The 16,706-nt window shown below is 38.9% G+C and overlaps 1 protein-coding gene across 2 annotated transcripts in view; it reads right to left on the reverse strand.

Annotated features, from left to right (window-relative positions):
- Positions 1-16,706, reverse strand: part of LOC145777146 (rap guanine nucleotide exchange factor 6-like) — a 46,633-nt gene that overhangs the window by 5,187 nt on the left and 24,740 nt on the right. Inside the window, exons 6-30 of one of the 2 annotated variants that reach the window (XM_082588449.1) lie at positions 16,134-16,241; positions 15,735-15,873; positions 14,827-14,963; positions 14,343-14,498; positions 13,767-13,919; positions 12,867-13,028; positions 12,206-12,385; positions 11,695-11,818; positions 11,442-11,558; positions 11,066-11,224; positions 9,936-10,017; positions 7,994-8,175; positions 7,179-7,330; positions 6,870-6,955; positions 6,461-6,569; positions 5,292-5,409; positions 4,346-4,496; positions 3,906-4,117; positions 3,653-3,776; positions 3,047-3,246; positions 2,600-2,830; positions 2,164-2,351; positions 1,420-1,492; positions 815-1,162; positions 119-288 (exon numbers count right to left, since the gene is read on the reverse strand). In XM_082588449.1, coding sequence (XP_082444575.1) covers positions 119-288; positions 815-1,162; positions 1,420-1,492; positions 2,164-2,351; positions 2,600-2,830; positions 3,047-3,246; positions 3,653-3,776; positions 3,906-4,117; positions 4,346-4,496; positions 5,292-5,409; positions 6,461-6,569; positions 6,870-6,955; positions 7,179-7,330; positions 7,994-8,175; positions 9,936-10,017; positions 11,066-11,224; positions 11,442-11,558; positions 11,695-11,818; positions 12,206-12,385; positions 12,867-13,028; positions 13,767-13,919; positions 14,343-14,498; positions 14,827-14,963; positions 15,735-15,873; positions 16,134-16,241 — 3,861 coding nt within the window. The remainder of the gene's footprint in view (positions 1-118; positions 289-814; positions 1,163-1,419; positions 1,493-2,163; positions 2,352-2,599; positions 2,831-3,046; positions 3,247-3,652; positions 3,777-3,905; positions 4,118-4,345; positions 4,497-5,291; positions 5,410-6,460; positions 6,570-6,869; positions 6,956-7,178; positions 7,331-7,993; positions 8,176-9,935; positions 10,018-11,065; positions 11,225-11,441; positions 11,559-11,694; positions 11,819-12,205; positions 12,386-12,866; positions 13,029-13,766; positions 13,920-14,342; positions 14,499-14,826; positions 14,964-15,734; positions 15,874-16,133; positions 16,242-16,706) is intronic. The other variant, XM_082588450.1, reaches the window with a different exon arrangement.

The following is a 16,706-nucleotide window of genomic DNA, read 5'->3' on the forward strand; positions in this document are numbered from 1 at the left end:
AAAACAAGACGCACAAACAAAAGAACTGCATTGACAAATCTGTCGCTATCTTTTGTAGCACAAAATTTATCAATTACACATTCTGCTGATAAAACGTGTGGTCGTGAAAATGACTCACTTGAGTTCCATTGATGTTTAAAGTAGGAGATGACGATGAGACAGCAGCTATTTGCGTCAACCTCCTGTCGTTCAGTGTCATCATCATCATGCTACCTCCTCCAAAAGAGCTGCTCCTCCCGTTCCTGGCTTGCTTGATGACTGGTCGTTCATGGTATCCGTGCTTAGCGCCTGGATAGAATCGTTCATTAGGGAAATGCAAGCACAATAGGTGCAGATATACAGAACAGCTAGAGACAGTTTATACATCAGCGGGACGGTAACCTGCAAACCTAGGTGTGAGATTGATGTCGATTAAGTAATAAAAAATTTGCCTGAAGTTGAATGCCTACAAAGCAGTTGAAGGTCTTCTGTGACAATCAACCTAGTTGTTACATTAGCGATTGTCTTGATAAATTAAAATTAAAATAAAGAATTTCTGAGTAGAAATGATCTGATTCATGAGAGCATGACCAACAAAGACCGACTACAAGGCTCACTATCAAAACTCCTTCAGCCAGCCACTCATTCAAAGAGGAACAGTATTGCTTCTTTCACATAAAGCCAGACGAATAAGAAACACGACTAATCGGACCAACCCTGCTTAGCCTGACATATTCCGATCAGGTAAGATTAACTGTTTAATGACATTTCCGATAAGGATGACAACCGATCAGGTAAAGTTTAATAACATTTTGCTAAAAAGAAAAACACCAACTTGGGGAAATGACAGCGTCAGATAACGTTCCAGAGCTTGATCTCGCTGGATTTCCTCCAGTCTTCAAGTGGGAATGCAGCATCCTTGGGGAGGATGTTGTTCCACTGAACGCGGATCCGTTCGATCCCCATCGCACAGGGGAAGAGGACCGCGGACTGTTACTTCCTCCTGCTGATGAGACTGAAGGAGCAGATGAAGACACTGTTCCCAGGCTGGACGCGCTGGCGATGCTGGAACGCGAACTAGAAGGAGGACTGCTGGTGCTGCTGCTGTTGGTTGATGAAAATTTCTTATTTGTTGCAATGTTTGATCCAGGCAAGGCTTCCGAGACTGACCCGAATCCTGCACCTAAGAAAAAACAACCAATTACACTTGCTGCGTCTAAAGACTAAACTGAACGCATTTTTAAGACTTAGCATCCACCAAAGTGACCTTGCATTCATCATAGAAAAGTTTTCACAAAGCTAAAATTACATTAGAAAAATTTAAGTAAAATTTAACTTGACTTTATCTTAACGCATCCATCAATAAATCTGCATCTTAAAAAGTATGCAGTTGGGATATTGCAATTGAATAAAACAAAAGACATAAATAGGGCAACGGACCTGCAGGTAGGCTACGTCTGTTGTTGTTCCTGTTTACATTCTCCATTCCAACAGTGTAGTTGCTTTCCAAGAGCTAAAAACCACATTAGAGGTGTTTTGAGATAGGCCAGGGGTCACCAAACTTTTTTCTCTGAGGGCCGGATTGCTGCGAGATTAACAGCTGCGAGCCGGATGCAAATTGCGAAAAGATATACAACTATTTAGAATCTCCATTGACTTGAATTGAGCACAATAAATAACAAAGTCAGCGGTGGAATGGCAAAGTTGTGATGAAAATCGAAAAGTTGCTGGAAAAGTTATCCCCTGCTGTGATACACTACAGGGCATCGTGCTCTTGAAACAACATTACATCTTTCCAAATTTGGCCTAGGCTGTTCCCATTTGTGGTGGGCTGGTGGCCTAATCATAAAGCTGCAATGTGATGGTAGCTCAACAGCAACGTCAGTCCTTTACAGAAAGTTTGGTAACTTTTTTCCTTAACAGTTGTAGTGCAGCTGTTATTTCCGCAGCACGTGGCGGGCCGGTTTCGGCCCGCAGGCCGTAGTTTGGTGACCTTTGAGATAGGCTATATCAATGACATGTATTGTATAAGCTTCCATACGCTTTGTTTGTGTTATGCGTAACACAAAAACTAGCTCGTCAACACGTGCATGTTGACGACAGCAATCACGTGATCACCGTCAACCAATAACCATGTCGGAAATAAGATAACGTTGTTTCCATCCCAGACTAATCGGAACTTACTGGTTGCTTAGTTGAGCTGCGATGCTTTGGAGTGCTTAAAGGTGATGAAGATGGAGAGAACTCGTTGGTGCTCACTGAGAAGCTTCTCTTTGCTTCTTTCAGTTTCTTTCCTCTGATTTTTTGATCCTCTTTCGAGTCTTCAGAAAGAGACAGCAATTTTCGGGATAGCATCTGAGGAGAATGAGAGCCTGGAAAAAAAAAGAAGATTAAAGACGATGCTTTTTTTCCTGGTAAGAAAGAACCTCCTACATAATTATGGCATTGTGCATATTCTCATTGTAGTGTCGTTTTTGTTAACCTAGCTATTAGATGAAATATATTTAGCTATTAAGAAAAGATCCAAGAAGAGTGAAAAATCCCGATCTGAAAGAGAAACTACTCAATATTGTCGATCATACTGAATTTTTGAGATTCCTCCTGCTCCACCAGCACTCACCAACGCCGTATTTAGGAAGAGTAGAGGAGGGAAACTTCTTTTTCGATCCTTCAATGTTGATGGTGGGAACATCCGCTAAGTGAGGCTCAGAATTGTTGCGAGATGTCAAGCTTGCCGCGGATGTTGCGTTGTTGCTCCTGCCTTGGATGGGAAGAGTCTTCGAGGTCCGGGATGGGGAGTCTGCGAAGGCACTGGAGGTGTTGCGACGCCTTGTTTGGCTCGAAGAAGGAGCTGGAAAAAGATGAAAATTATAAGTTTTTTTATGAAAAACAATCTCAAATCATCATCAACCGTTGTTGATTTCGACTCTCGTTCACTCCTTAATTCATATCCTTACACAGCTCTCGAATTCTCAAATACAAACCGCAAAATGTAGAAGCTAAATTCATCATGACTCCCAACCTTTTCGTTGTATTTTTAGTATTCAATCAAACAAGGACGCCATACCCGAAGGAGGTTCAGCAATCTTGGACAGTTCCATGAGTTTGTCTTCGTCGCTGATAACGCTCATCTTTTTCATGTATTGCCGCACCCTCCGCACGTTCATTTGGTCCTCATACATGCGACGAGCGTTGTTCAAGGACGATCTTCGACCCCGTCTAGCCAGGGTTTGATAGATACCCCCCTTGTCGTCTCTTTGCTGAGCGCTGAAAGACAAAATTAGTTTGTTGCTTTTTTGACCTATTTTTGCGTATTTTTAACCGCTGGTTTCCAACATGCTCTCGTATTTTCGATAATGGACTCTTTTTAATCATGCACCGTTCTTGCAATTATAGAATCTGAACACAACAAGGTTTCATAGCCTCATAGGAATGGGATTATGGTAATTCATAACAGTTTAACTATCGAAGACACAAAAAAAAAACTAATTTCATTTTATAAACTAGAGCTTAAAAATACCGCAAGAAACAGTAAAAGAATCAATACAAAAGTTGTGGTGCAAGTAAAACAATCAAGAATATACCATCTCACAATATACCGACTGCAGGATATCAACGTCTAACAACGTTATATGAACGCAAAAAGCCGATCAAATTCAACGATTCAACTCACGCAGTCGCGCTTGGTATGATTTGAGACTTGTCGGGAGCGGAGAGTTTACAGATGTTCCTCACTTCCTTGGCGATCATCCGCATCTTTTCGAAATTGATCAATCCATCTACTTTAGTGTCGTTGCCTGAACAACAAGTTAACAATCAGAACCCCCTTAACTTTTCGACTAATAAAGCAAAACAATGGTTCAAGCAAAGATGATGTAAAGATTTTGCGGTAAATATTCGATGGAGCTAACACCTTGCTGACTGACCTAAATGCAAAAAGGTGAGATCTTTCTTCACGACCGGGATGTACGGGATGACTGGAGGCTGGTGGATGAACTCGTTGAGAAGAGTCCGATACTTAGACATGTTGCGAGAAGGATCCATGAGTCCTTGCAACTCCTCAAACTGACGGTTGCTCTTGGCAGGAACCTTCTCCCATGTCTGTTTCATCCTTGACACGGCCCTGTAGCCCAAACCGCTGAAACGAAATCAAGGAATTTTAAACAAAGTGCAATAATAACAAAAATAAACAACTAGCTGGAAGCTCAGATCAAAATAGCAACAAAAATTTATCCTGAAGTATGAAAGAAGTATTTTTTATTATGCTAATTATTACAAAAAAGATGAAAATAAACAAAAAGAAGCACTGAACGGTTGTGCTCAAGACTATCACCACGGACCACCAATAACCATCACGGACTCTCACCTGACAAGAGCAAATGCCGAGTTGAAGTTTTTTAGACTCTTGCAATGTTGAGCAATCTTGATGAAGTGTTTGATGATCTTAGATCGCTGGAAGACGTTGTGTTCCTTGCACATGGTGGTGACAACCCAGAACAACTCTCGGTTGACAAGATCTGTGAAGAAGAAATTGCTACATGAGCAATTGCCACGGCGAACCGTTTCTTGATGATGAAATTACGCAGACTAGTAAGACACGCTCAGTTGTCAACAAAACTATGAAGTCAATGAAGTATCATTTTCTTTTTTCAAGGAAAATTGGGAAGCAAATTTTAGATTATTTTGTTGCACAATTTCCTTATTTAATCTAACATACTATATTCAATCGCCATTTTCGCTTGAAGCAGATTGCGCATCAACATGGGTTATGGGTTAAAATCACATGATATCAATCTAACATATCTTTTAAAAAAATGGTAAATTCACTGAATGCGATTTCTGCTACAATTGAGCTTTACAAAGCTTTAACAACGTGTTTCGTTTGAATAGCACATTTCAATCCTTATCATTATGGTAACATTGTTTTATCGATGTTTATTCTAAACATTTACATTTTGCCATCTTTCTGTTTTGTTGGTGTCAAATTTGTACGTTCACTTTGCCGTTCTGTACATGTTTGCACCAACAGCAAAAAATAAACTGAATTGGATCAGTGGATTGAGTTGTGGTCGAACATTTATACAACAGTAATGGCAGTTTGTACAAACAGTATCATGTTTTCACCAGCGGCATTCTTTAAGCATCTCACTAATACATGGTCGCATGCTCTAGATGAGAATTGAACCCAGGTCCAATTAAGCGTCAGCCAGACGCTCTCCCCACTCGGCCACGCAAGGGGCAATTTTTAATTTTGAAATTGTGATGACAAAGCATTGAAACATATTTTGGACGTGATCAAAACTTTTGTTCACCTTCGAATTGCTTGAACTGTTGCAATTGACTTTCTAAATGGAAAAGGTCGTCGATAAAATTTGTTGATTCTGTCAGTTGGAACAAATGGTAGTCTTCACGTGTCAAGTACAACGCCACCTGAGTTTGACAAAGAGTTAGTTGCAAGAAAGTCTTAGAATAAAAGTTAAAACAAAACTTATCCATCGAACGCAGTCAAAAAACTAAACTTAATTTAAATAAGAAAAATTTGGCCGGAAAAGTCCTTGATGACATCCCAGCCAACAAATCAGTCATTTTTTACATTTATCCGTCTGCAGAAGTTGAATCCATGTAAAAAAGGTTTTGCTGGCTGGGATTTGTTCGGCAAAGCTTTCGTACGCAATACGTCATCACATTGAGGTCAGGTTTCAAAGTATCGCATAAACGTGTTGAAACTTAACTGAATAAATCAGGATTGTTCTGGTTAAAGGTGGTTGATGACGTTTTTGGGTACAAAAGTTCACAACAAAAAACGTGTGATTTCCTGTCATAATATTGAAAGTCGAACAGAAAGAAACATATTATGTCGTTTTGTACAGTCTATATGAAGACACGGCAGGAAGTGACGAAATCATTACAAATTGGTGACCAGGCGATTACGTAATAGCCACGTGCACATCATAAGTTGGTATTCGTTTTATGATGTAATGCGAGGAGCCAGTTTTGCACGAACAAAAAGCGCTGTAACCCAGCTGGCAAAATTAATCTGTTTTACACTGATTCAACGTCCATAAATGTTTTATTTTTGCAGGCTGGAAATGTTGTATTGCAATAGTGCAACGCTTGCTCTGAGAAAGTGTAGTGGCATTGTCGGTGAAACGTAAGCAAAGTGACGAAATATCATAAGCAGATGCCGGTCTATGGCAACAAAAGGAAATTTTAAAATTTAATTCAGGCAATTTGGCAAAGATATATTATTCTTTATCAACTGATCAGATCCTCGTCATATTTGCCTGGGGCTAAAATATCATTCGAATGAATATGTGAGTCAAAAGGTTTTCTTTGACCAGCAGACATGATCTTCAGTGGAACGCGTTAAACGTCAGCTCAAAAGCAAAGCAACAACATCACTGTTACGTTAATTTGCGACTGCACAACGTTACCTGACATTCCGATGAAAAGAAGAGCATTTGTCATTCACACAACTCACCTCGAAGCAGTTGAGATCAAGAAACGAAAAATTAGCTTCTTTCAGTAATTCAGGAATATTTTCATCAGGCAGGAGCTGCTCGCTATTCAATGGCTGCTTTAAGTAATATCTGTTGAGCAAAAGTAGTGGTGTCACCATTTCGTTTCGTCCAGTATGCATTTGATTCGCATATTATTTATCAACACGTTCGCTCCCAGACAGCAAATCAGTATTTTTTATTAGATAGATTCAACCTCTGTAAACGTTGAATCAAAGTACAAAACGACATATTTGCTATCTGGGTTGGTTGTCAATTATTGAAATCTCAGACTGCAAATCAATCCTTTTTTACATTACAATACATATGTTTAATCAACGTCAAAAAGACTAATTAGCAGACTGGGAAAGCAGCGTTTTGAATCGGTCTCACCTCGCTCCAAGCGGGATGTCTGGTAGCTTAGACAGGGGATCTGGCAATTTGGATTGTTTTACAAATTTTTCCCTTTCCACTAAGACCTAAAAGAGAACGAGAATTTTTAGTCAAATTTTTAACGATAAATACTAGCTTTGAAACAATCTGTTTGTACACAAAATAGATTACTTCTAAAACGCTCGGTTTTTAAGAAAAGTAGCCTACAGTTTACGACAAATATAACCGCACGTAGACAAACTGTAAACCTTAACGCCCAGTAAAAACTACCTCTGTTGAGAAAAGCTTCCACAGTCAAACGGGACTTACCCTATACAAAGCATAATTGCTGACGTCATCTGTGATGCCAAATTCCTTGCATGCGGCCTGCACCGCGTCACCAGCGGTAGTGTCGCGACTGACGAATATGAATCGAAATGATTGGTCGGCCCTGTAGACCTTTATGACGTCTTCTGGAACTTCTGAAGACAGAGAACGAATGACGTAAATCACGTAAGTGCTGTTACCAAGACAGCAAATCAGTGTTTTTTTCCAATGCTTCAACGTCTGCAGACGTAGGGTAGGAGGCAGTCAATCAGTACCAATAGTTAACAATGCATCAGAAAAAAATGAGCTGTTTTGAAAAATACATGTGAAAGTTAAATCGATTTTTGAAGATCCTATTGTCAACAGAGGCTGCTTTGAAGACGTTACTTGTTTAAAAGCCCATTCATACAACGATCGAACGTTAGCTGACGTTAAATCGACTAGATAGTTTGCATGAAGACCATCTGATGACGAAAAGGTTTGAACAAGTCAGACATCATAACTTTTCATCAAGCATAATGCAAAAACTGTCATTTTAAATCGCTTAAAAAAAAAGGTTGATTGTGTTAGTGCAATTTCAGACGATTATTGAATGGTTTTATTTTAAAGTTAAAAAGTTATTTTAAAAACTTCAATTCAAACTCAAGACCATTGTCCTCACGCAAATGGGTCTAAAATCAACGCCAAGACTAAGTAATGCCAATCTGAAAGAGAAGAAAAAACTTGAAAATTGCGTAGTTAGACACACAAAGGTTAACCAGCATCGACAACAGCAGACAAACACAACTTCGTCTTCTTAACAGTCTGGCTCATTTTACCTGTTGGAGACATAAAGTCAAGGGCTAATGGTTCCAATAAATCTGGGTTACTGTGACTCATGTTTGAACTTTGTCGCAAAGCCCTTGAAGAAGTATCAATGGTTGCAGATGAGCCGGGGAGAAGGTGTCTTGTCGGGATCGTCAAATACGAGTCGTCAACGGTCACCTGGGAGATGGCCCCACTGTGCGCAGAAGTTGTGTGGCAGTGATTGTGTTTCAGTGTATTTGTTTTTACAGTGTTATTTTTTGTTTTTTTTAGTGAAAACGTGAGTTTTGAAAGTGAGTTGAAGCAGTGAACGAGCAGGTTTTATCGGCAGAAAGAAATGACAGTGACAGACATCGTTCCGGTGTTTCGAAATGTCGTGTTTCGAAATTTGAGCATGTTTTCATGCATTGTGGTGGATGTTTGATGTGGTGCAAGATGGGAGAGAAAGAAAAAACAACATGCAACCTTGGTTAGACAATTTGCCAACACGATCAGCACGTTACGTTGTTTTACGTCGACAGCACGTTGTCTCAAGACGACGTAAGATCAACGTAAACGTTAGTTGCAACTTGCTTACACCACCAGCTGCAGGTCATAACCCAATTAACGAAAATTGCTATTTTGATGTCACACCAACGTTTAAAACGATAGAAAAATGGCAATTTTCGTTAAGAGAAAATTAGCTACCAACAACAAACGCTATTGAAAGATTATTTCATAACTTATTTTAAAGCACCATAAAGCCATTAAGTTTCACAAGTTAACATAGCGTTTTCACTCTGTCCCATATTAAAAGCAGCCTGTACAGCAGTAATTAAGCAGTTAAATTTCAAGTAAGTTTGTCACTTTCAAGCACCAAATTATTGGAATTTGGTTCAGACGTAGGCCTACATAAAAAGACATTTAACCTCACATTTAAACCAGTTTTTAACAGTTTAAATTAAACAATTGATTAAAAAACAAGCACGTGCAAGATGGCTGCGATACTACGGCATGCATGGCGACAACTCAGACAGCAAAATTCCGTCTGCAGACGTTGAATCTACATAAAAATGACGAATTTTGCTGTCTGGGATATATTAAAAAAACAAAATCAATCTGTAACTTTTTTGTGACTGCAATACTATAACAAGCTGACTTCCCATGCAAAAGAAAAGCAGATTACTTCTCAGAGACGTGATCAATGTGATTAATTTCTATCTTGTTTCTCTACAGCGCATAAAAACCAGCAGAAAGTTGGCAGATGTTTGTTTGAAAGTAGCATTTATTGTAACAAATTAGTGACCATGCAATGATTTCCTCGCTTGCAAAATTGGTCCTTTTTACGTTAATTCAACGTATGAAGAGGTTGAATCAATGCAAAAAGAATCAATTTTGCAGGTTGGCCAAAGACGTGGTCTCGTTATGAAACGCATTGCAAGCGCTATCGAGTTGAAACAGAAAGATCCATGAGAATTCAACAAATAGACCACAGAATGCTTGATGAGAAATGTATCATAGCGATGACCGAACTGACGATGAAAACCAAAAAATCTTCGTATCAATTTGTAAATTGTGATATTTCTGAGGTGCTTTGAAGTTAAATTTGTATAGAGCATCGACACGAATCGTGAAAGTAGCAGCACTTCCTATGCAGCTTGCTATGAAGAGTTGCCAGGTAATCTGAAGCATGCAATGAGAAACAGATGGAAATTAAATGAAAAAAACAACAGCGCAACGAGACGTGATTTATTTCTTCCAGGTGAGAAGATTTTCCATGTTTTGCATCGTGTCAACGCCAAAACACGTTCAAATAATGCAAAAAGTGGTTTATCCCTCAGCTGGGTAACTGCTGATCGCAGAATGTGTGTGCTGTTGACTTGTGACAATTAGAAAAAAAATAATGTGAATCACTGAAATCAATTTTTTTTGTCAAATCAAAAATCATCCCTGACAAACTAAAAGACTTCGACTTACTGCTTGGACATAAAGTCAGTAAAATTGCTTTCTTTTTTGAACATTCGTTTTATTTTATTTGTGGCTCGACCCAATGTTCCACCTGTCAGAGGTAAAGTTGCCTAGCTTTAACAAAACTCAGGTTTTTCATTGATTTTCTATTCACACACGTAAAATCAATGAAAAAGACTGGTTTTGTAGGGCGTGTATCACTAAGTCGTAAGCTACTGCTGTGCAGAGATACAGCCTCGTCCAAGAAAATTTGAAATGCATATTCGCAAGAAACAAGGACAGATTCTGCTATCTGGGCTAGCCTCAGGTGTCAACGAAATGTACCCGTCGCGTGCATAACGCAATAAAAGGACTAGTCAACTGCACAAACTTGATATAAGAAGAAAATGAGCAAATTTTTAAATACGAAATTAGGACTCACTCCAGCATCGGAAGCTTTGACAGAATATTGTATTTGGAAACAAAGTTTTCTAATTTTTTTCACAATACTACTGTACACCGACAGCAATTGAACATCTATAACAGCGATTATTCACTGCACTGATGCAAAAACACAACGTCAACAGATGTGTAACTTGTATTAATGGGTCTCAAAACAACAGTACTACAGGTTGTTAATGATGAAGTTAAAAGCAAACACTACGTGCTACATGATATACTCCATCAAACTTACGATTTGAGATTGCTCAGGTAGGAGGGTACGCTGGCAATCTTAGCGATCAAGCTTAGCCTACGCGATCTATTATGTTGACTGGGCCCGGGTAATGCTGAAACATGGGAAAACACAATTGTGGTGGAGACTCAGTTCATAAGGAATCGCTCTACTGAGTGAAATTGGGAAAACCGAAAAAATGAAACAGACTTTTTCAGTCCAAGAAACCTTGATCAAATGCTGAAAGCATATCCAACCGTTTGAAATCTTTTAAGCTTTTCGTCAACAACCTAGCCTACAAAGTGAGTTGTTTCGGTACTGAGACAACAATATCCCTCCTTTTTACATTGATTCAACGTCTGCGCAGACGTTGAATCAATGTAAAAATGGTGGATGTTGCTGTCTGGGTATTACCACTATTTTACGTAAAACAGACTCGTTTTGTAGGATGGAAAAAAAAAGTTTGAAGGAAAAAAAATGTACGGACCTTTTTTCAGCTTTCCTTCATACGACTCGTTGTCGGTAGAAGAAACAGAGAGTGTGCTGGCCATTCGAGGCGCTCGGAAGCTGCGCGAATGCTTCTCCGCGTTTCGTTTCTTTTTCTGTCGTTCCGGGTTGTTCAGTTCAGCTACCATCTCTTTGAAAGCTGAAAATTTCAAACTACAGGTGATGCAAGCGTAGGCAATACCGTCCCAGACAGCACATTAGTCCATCTGTTGCATTCACGAATTTGTAAGCAGGTGCTCAGACAGCAAAATCCGTCATTTTTACATTGATTTTTACGTATATAGACGTTGAATCAATGTAAACATGACGGATTTTGTTTTCTGGGGAAAGCAGACACACTTTACTTTTCAACTCACCGAATAAATTAGTTTTTAAGGTAAAAGACATCTCGGTGTTTTTCTTTATGAGCGCTTGAGCTTTTTCGAAGGAAATCTTTTCAAAGTTTTGTCCGTTCACGTCAAGCAATTGGTCGCCTTCAGAAAAAAAAATGCATCATCTTCGTCAATAGTAAAAGTATCCTTAAAATTACGTTGACAAGTACTAGATTCTAATCTAAAAGATTCTTTATCAAGCAGATCGTAGGGAAAACGATTCATTGCAAGGACGTACCTCGTTTGACTCCTTTCTTTTCAGCAACCGAGCCTTCAATCACAGTGGAAATGTAGATTGGAAACTGATATTCAGACCCTCCCAGAATCTCGAAGCCCAAATCGATTTCGCACGAACTTCGGCTCTGTTGCAAATTGCAGACGAAATAAATAGTTCAACTTTTTTTTTGTCGCCAATTGTTAATCAATTTACTTAAAACACACACATTTTAGATATTCAGAGATTTTAAAAAGTCATAATTTTAACTCAAAGGCATGGCTTTTAAAGATAGACGTCGTTGTCGTCGTGTGAGCCTCTGGGGCCGAGGCCCGAGGGTCTATCCTTTTATCACCCCAGATTTACGATGTTCTCGGACTACATTGGAAAGGTATGAGAGAGCAGCCAGTCTTTGGTTTCATCATCCAAGACAAGGCTAAAGATAAACGAGGCTAATAAACAACATACTCTTCTTCAATCACAAACAAACAAAATAATTTATAGTCTGCTTCACATAATCAAAACAGGAACTTACAACACTGACAACCCTGGGCTTTGCTTTGGCTGTGCAAGCGATATTGAAGAGCTTGACTTCGCCATGCATGCTCCCTTCATGCAGCTTCTCTTCGAATTTCTCCAGAAGCGCCATCATACGCCAATCACGCTCGAAATCGTTGAAGTGATTGTTCACCCAAAGCAGAATGATGCGACTGACCTGGTTTGCAAGGAAATTTGATTGACAGTGGGAAGTTAAAATAAAAGTTGATTTACGAAGCATCATTGTGTGCATCATCATTAACCTTTAAGTCGAATTCCCTAATTTCGGAACTACAACACGAAAATACATATCAAATTGCTAATAATCACTAGCCATATAAAATTGTCATTCTTACGTCGTTTCAACGTCTAGAAACAAAAAATCGATGTAAAATTGCAACGTTGTTTGGTCAATGGTCAGGTCTTCCGCAGGTAACTTTGTCATCCGTAGTATAATTTTTTTTGTGTTTTCCATGGCATTGCAGAAGCAAAAAAAATCACCACATCACAAAGTCAATTACTGAACCGGATTTACACAAAACCCGAAGAAGATCTTTGCACGATTGCGTCAGAATCAAACGCTTTTGATACGCTACGTTGATGAAACGTCGCAATCCTGCCTAAAAAACGTTTAGTTCTCGCTGGAAAAGCACACCCACCTTATCTCGAAACATCATCAGATCGAACCATTCGAGCAATTTGCTGCAAAGTTCCAACGGTTCGTTGCTGAAGGAGCGGTAGGTGAGCAGGAAGTCCTCGGCATAGGTCGGGTCTATCGCGTTATCATCAAGCAGATGGCGCATGAGACTGTCTGCGTTGCCCTGGCAACAGCACAAATGCAAATATTGATACGCTCTGCAGGCGAAACTGATGCATAAAGATAACCCAGAGAACAAAATCTGTCATTTTTTACATTGATTCAACGTCTGTAGATGTCTTGCAAACTGGAGAAAAATTGTCGGTGATTTTCGGCTGGGTGGAAAACGAAAGAGTAACTGCACAGATAAGCTAGCGAAAACTTGTCTATCTGGTTTAGCAACGAGAATTAGCCAAGTGATGATGGCAGACAAACTATTTCTTTTCATAAAGCTTCAATCATATTTAAAACCAAATATTTTCAAAACTATGAAGTTGATATCGACGTTGAGAACAAAGAAATAATTTATAGTTAAAATAACTAAAACCAACGCCATAATGATCGTCTTGCCAAAGTTGCAAAAGCTTTCGAAATCAAATGGACTCACAGCTTTCAAATATAACCTTGAAAAACGTACAGGAAGTTATATAATAAAATCTTTGAGATTCTATTGCTTTTGGAATGGGAGAAACGAAGCAACCACAAATGGCCAAAAAGGCTAAGACAAAGCTATACAAAGTTGATCCATGGACTTCTAAATAGTAGCATCTGGACTGGAAACTCAGTGGGCAACATGAGGCCAAACAGTTGGTACAACAGTTGGCCAACAGTGGGCCAACAGGGTTAGTTACTTGGCTGTTGGCCAAGTAACTATTTAGAAGTCCTTGGTTGATCACAGACAGTGAGTGATATGGTGACATACCCTGATAACTATGTTGCCTTTTTTTGTTCCGTTATTGAATTCTCGTCTTTCTTTCACCATGACCAACTCTTCGGCCTCGTTGTATATGTTCTGTATGTTCTCTTGACCTTGGTGAAGAACATCAAAGTATTCGTCTTGCGCGATGCAAAGAAACTGATGATAAATAGAAAAAGGTATCGTGAATCGTCTGCTTTTCGAGCTCATAAAATTGGTCCTTTTTACATCGAGTCAACGTTTGCAGAAGTAAAAAGGACGAATTTTGCTAACTGGATTGAAGTGTAAATTACTACTGTGGATATTTCTGTTAATATGACATTTGAAGATGTTGAACAAGCGGGGCACAAACGCGATCGGAAATGTTCAGCCAAACCCTTTTAATTGCCACCGTGCATGCGAAACTGCAAGAAAATAAGCAGAACGAGACATTCGTGACCACAATGTTTAGTCATAAACTTTCAGAGTCTGTAATTTTTTACAGCAACCTACATAGCAAATCAGTGTTTTTTTACATTGATTCAACGTCTACAGACGTTGAATCAATGTAAAAAACGACTGATTAGCTGCCTGGTAAGTTACCTGACAATCGTCGCATATGGTGGTCATTGTACCCTTGTGGCTTTGGGCTTGCAAAGTTGGTTCCACACCGAAGCTGTCGCCCATACCAAGAGTAGTTTCTTTGTCCTCGTTCTTGACCAGGACTTGGCCGTTGATTATCACTGACCAAGAATCAAGCTGAAAAGTTAAAGAAACGTAGATATTTAAGATAAATGCAACGGTTTTGAAATAAAAAATCCAACAGATTATGGCAAGCATAAAATGGCGTTCTTCTGCTAATCAATAAGAACAATACATTTCGCTGACTAGGTCAAATATACCCTGTTGTAGCCTGATGTGACCTTTAAATTGTTCAGCTTTACACAAAATACCAGACAGCAAAGTTGCTGTTTTCCATCTGGTGACGTTGAAGCGATGTGAATATGACAACTTTTACCAATACTAGCAGGGGAAGTGTGACAAAGCAGTGCATTTTGCAAAATATACCTAAAAATAACACACAAACCTGTTCACTGTCTTTCAAAACCGCTGTATTGGCGTTTTCCACCCAAGCAAAGACCATGACTTTGCACAAAGCTCTTCTAATAGGCTCTGTCATGTTCGAGAAGGCGCGAAGGCTCTTTGTAAACTCCAAAAGGATTTCTAAAGCATTGAACTTTACAGTCAACAAAATGCCAGACAATTAATTTTTGCCACAAGTCATTTGACAATATACGAACGCACATAAAATAACGTTCTCTCCACAATGAGACCATAGAAACAAAGACGATAATATAATGGTATCGTCCAAGACCGTTACAATGTTAAAACTAACTTTCACATGATCTGTGAAGATAAAGCAAAAAGTATTCGATGGCGTCCAAACGAGTACAGGTGAACTTCACTTCCATTCATATCACAACAAAACAGATCAATTTTCATAATCTACGTATTAAGACAAAAATGGAAGAATGAAAATAGCACAAAGTTGGAATAATGCAGTTCCAACCTTGCTTTGAACGCCTAAAATGAGTACACTTGCCTTCAATACATAAGTCAGACCTCTTTTATTGTGGGCTAAATTAAGACATAGGAATTCTTTAATACTTAAGACTAAAGTTAAAAACTAGCATTGAAAAGCAACGTCAGTTCAGATCCACAGTCTTAAAAAGGAGGTTGAAAAGCAAGGTAAGCCTGCTTTGCGTTTTGGCGAAAGGACATAGACCACCGCATGAATAAAAGTGTAACTGTGTAAATAAATGGAAAACACGATCATCTATGCACATTTGTTGTAAATACTTGCAAAAAGAAAAATCAAGCAAAAATCGCTTTCCCTCAATTGTTGCTGTGAAATTCGCATTGCAACTATATTTAAACTTAATTTGTCAACAAAAAATAGTAGTAATTCTTACTGTTCTGGCAACCCTGGCTCACCTAGATCTTCATCGTTTCTATCGCCGATGTCTTTTTTGAGGACGTCAATGACCAGATCTTTTATAACGATGGACGAAGTGGAATGGAGTGAAATGGAGTCATCTTCATCCAAGAACTGCTCCGCATAATCATCGTCGTCCTGAATAAAATATGATCTGAATGGCATATCTTTCACGCTACCATTGAAATGAGTTGTTTATAATAATTGCAAGTGACGACAGCGGTGATTATTTGCACATCTTCTTATATCTGAAAGTGGTGGCGGAATTGGCTTAAAAGTTTCAAAACCAATTCGTATCCTGGAACCTAACAAAACATTGCAACTTACACTTCAAAACACAGCAAGTAACAATTAATAAACATAAACAAAGCAAGCTTCAAAAAATGTTGCCAACGTACCATGTCTTTAGACAAGCTTGATTGGGATTCATAGTCTCCCATAATAAAACCCTGGCCAGTGTTAGACTTTTGTAAGCTGCTGTCTCGAAACCGATGCCTGGGGGATCCCTGATATGGCAATGTAACAAGATAATTACATCCTTGTTCGTTCTTGCATCGTTATAAGCGCAGATGATCATAATTATAGTGAATTCTTCAACCTATTCGGAGCATGTGACAATTATAAGGAACCAGATTACTCGCCAATTACATAGTAGACACTAAAAAATTATACGAATTTGAAAAAGCAAACGGACGAAAACGGAAAACTAGTACCACACCAAAACTGGAAACGTGTCGCGAAAAAGAAATTCAGCTGTGCTCATTAACAATGTAGTGTTAGATGCAGATATATTTCATATTACAATGATGCCAGAGCGGATATTTATAAAAAAAAAGCAATCAGCTTTTCTTTTCAACTATGACAGGACAAAAAAGCGATGGTTTTAGTTAATCGTGTGAAATACAACGCATTTTAAAGGTGACCCACTTTTGCTGTTTGCACTAATTTAGAGCCTTTATAAACAAAGCCGT

This window comes from Aplidium turbinatum, chromosome 9, assembly GCF_918807975.1.
Source record: "Aplidium turbinatum chromosome 9, kaAplTurb1.1, whole genome shotgun sequence".
NCBI classification, from domain to species: Eukaryota; Metazoa; Chordata; class Ascidiacea; order Aplousobranchia; family Polyclinidae; genus Aplidium; species Aplidium turbinatum.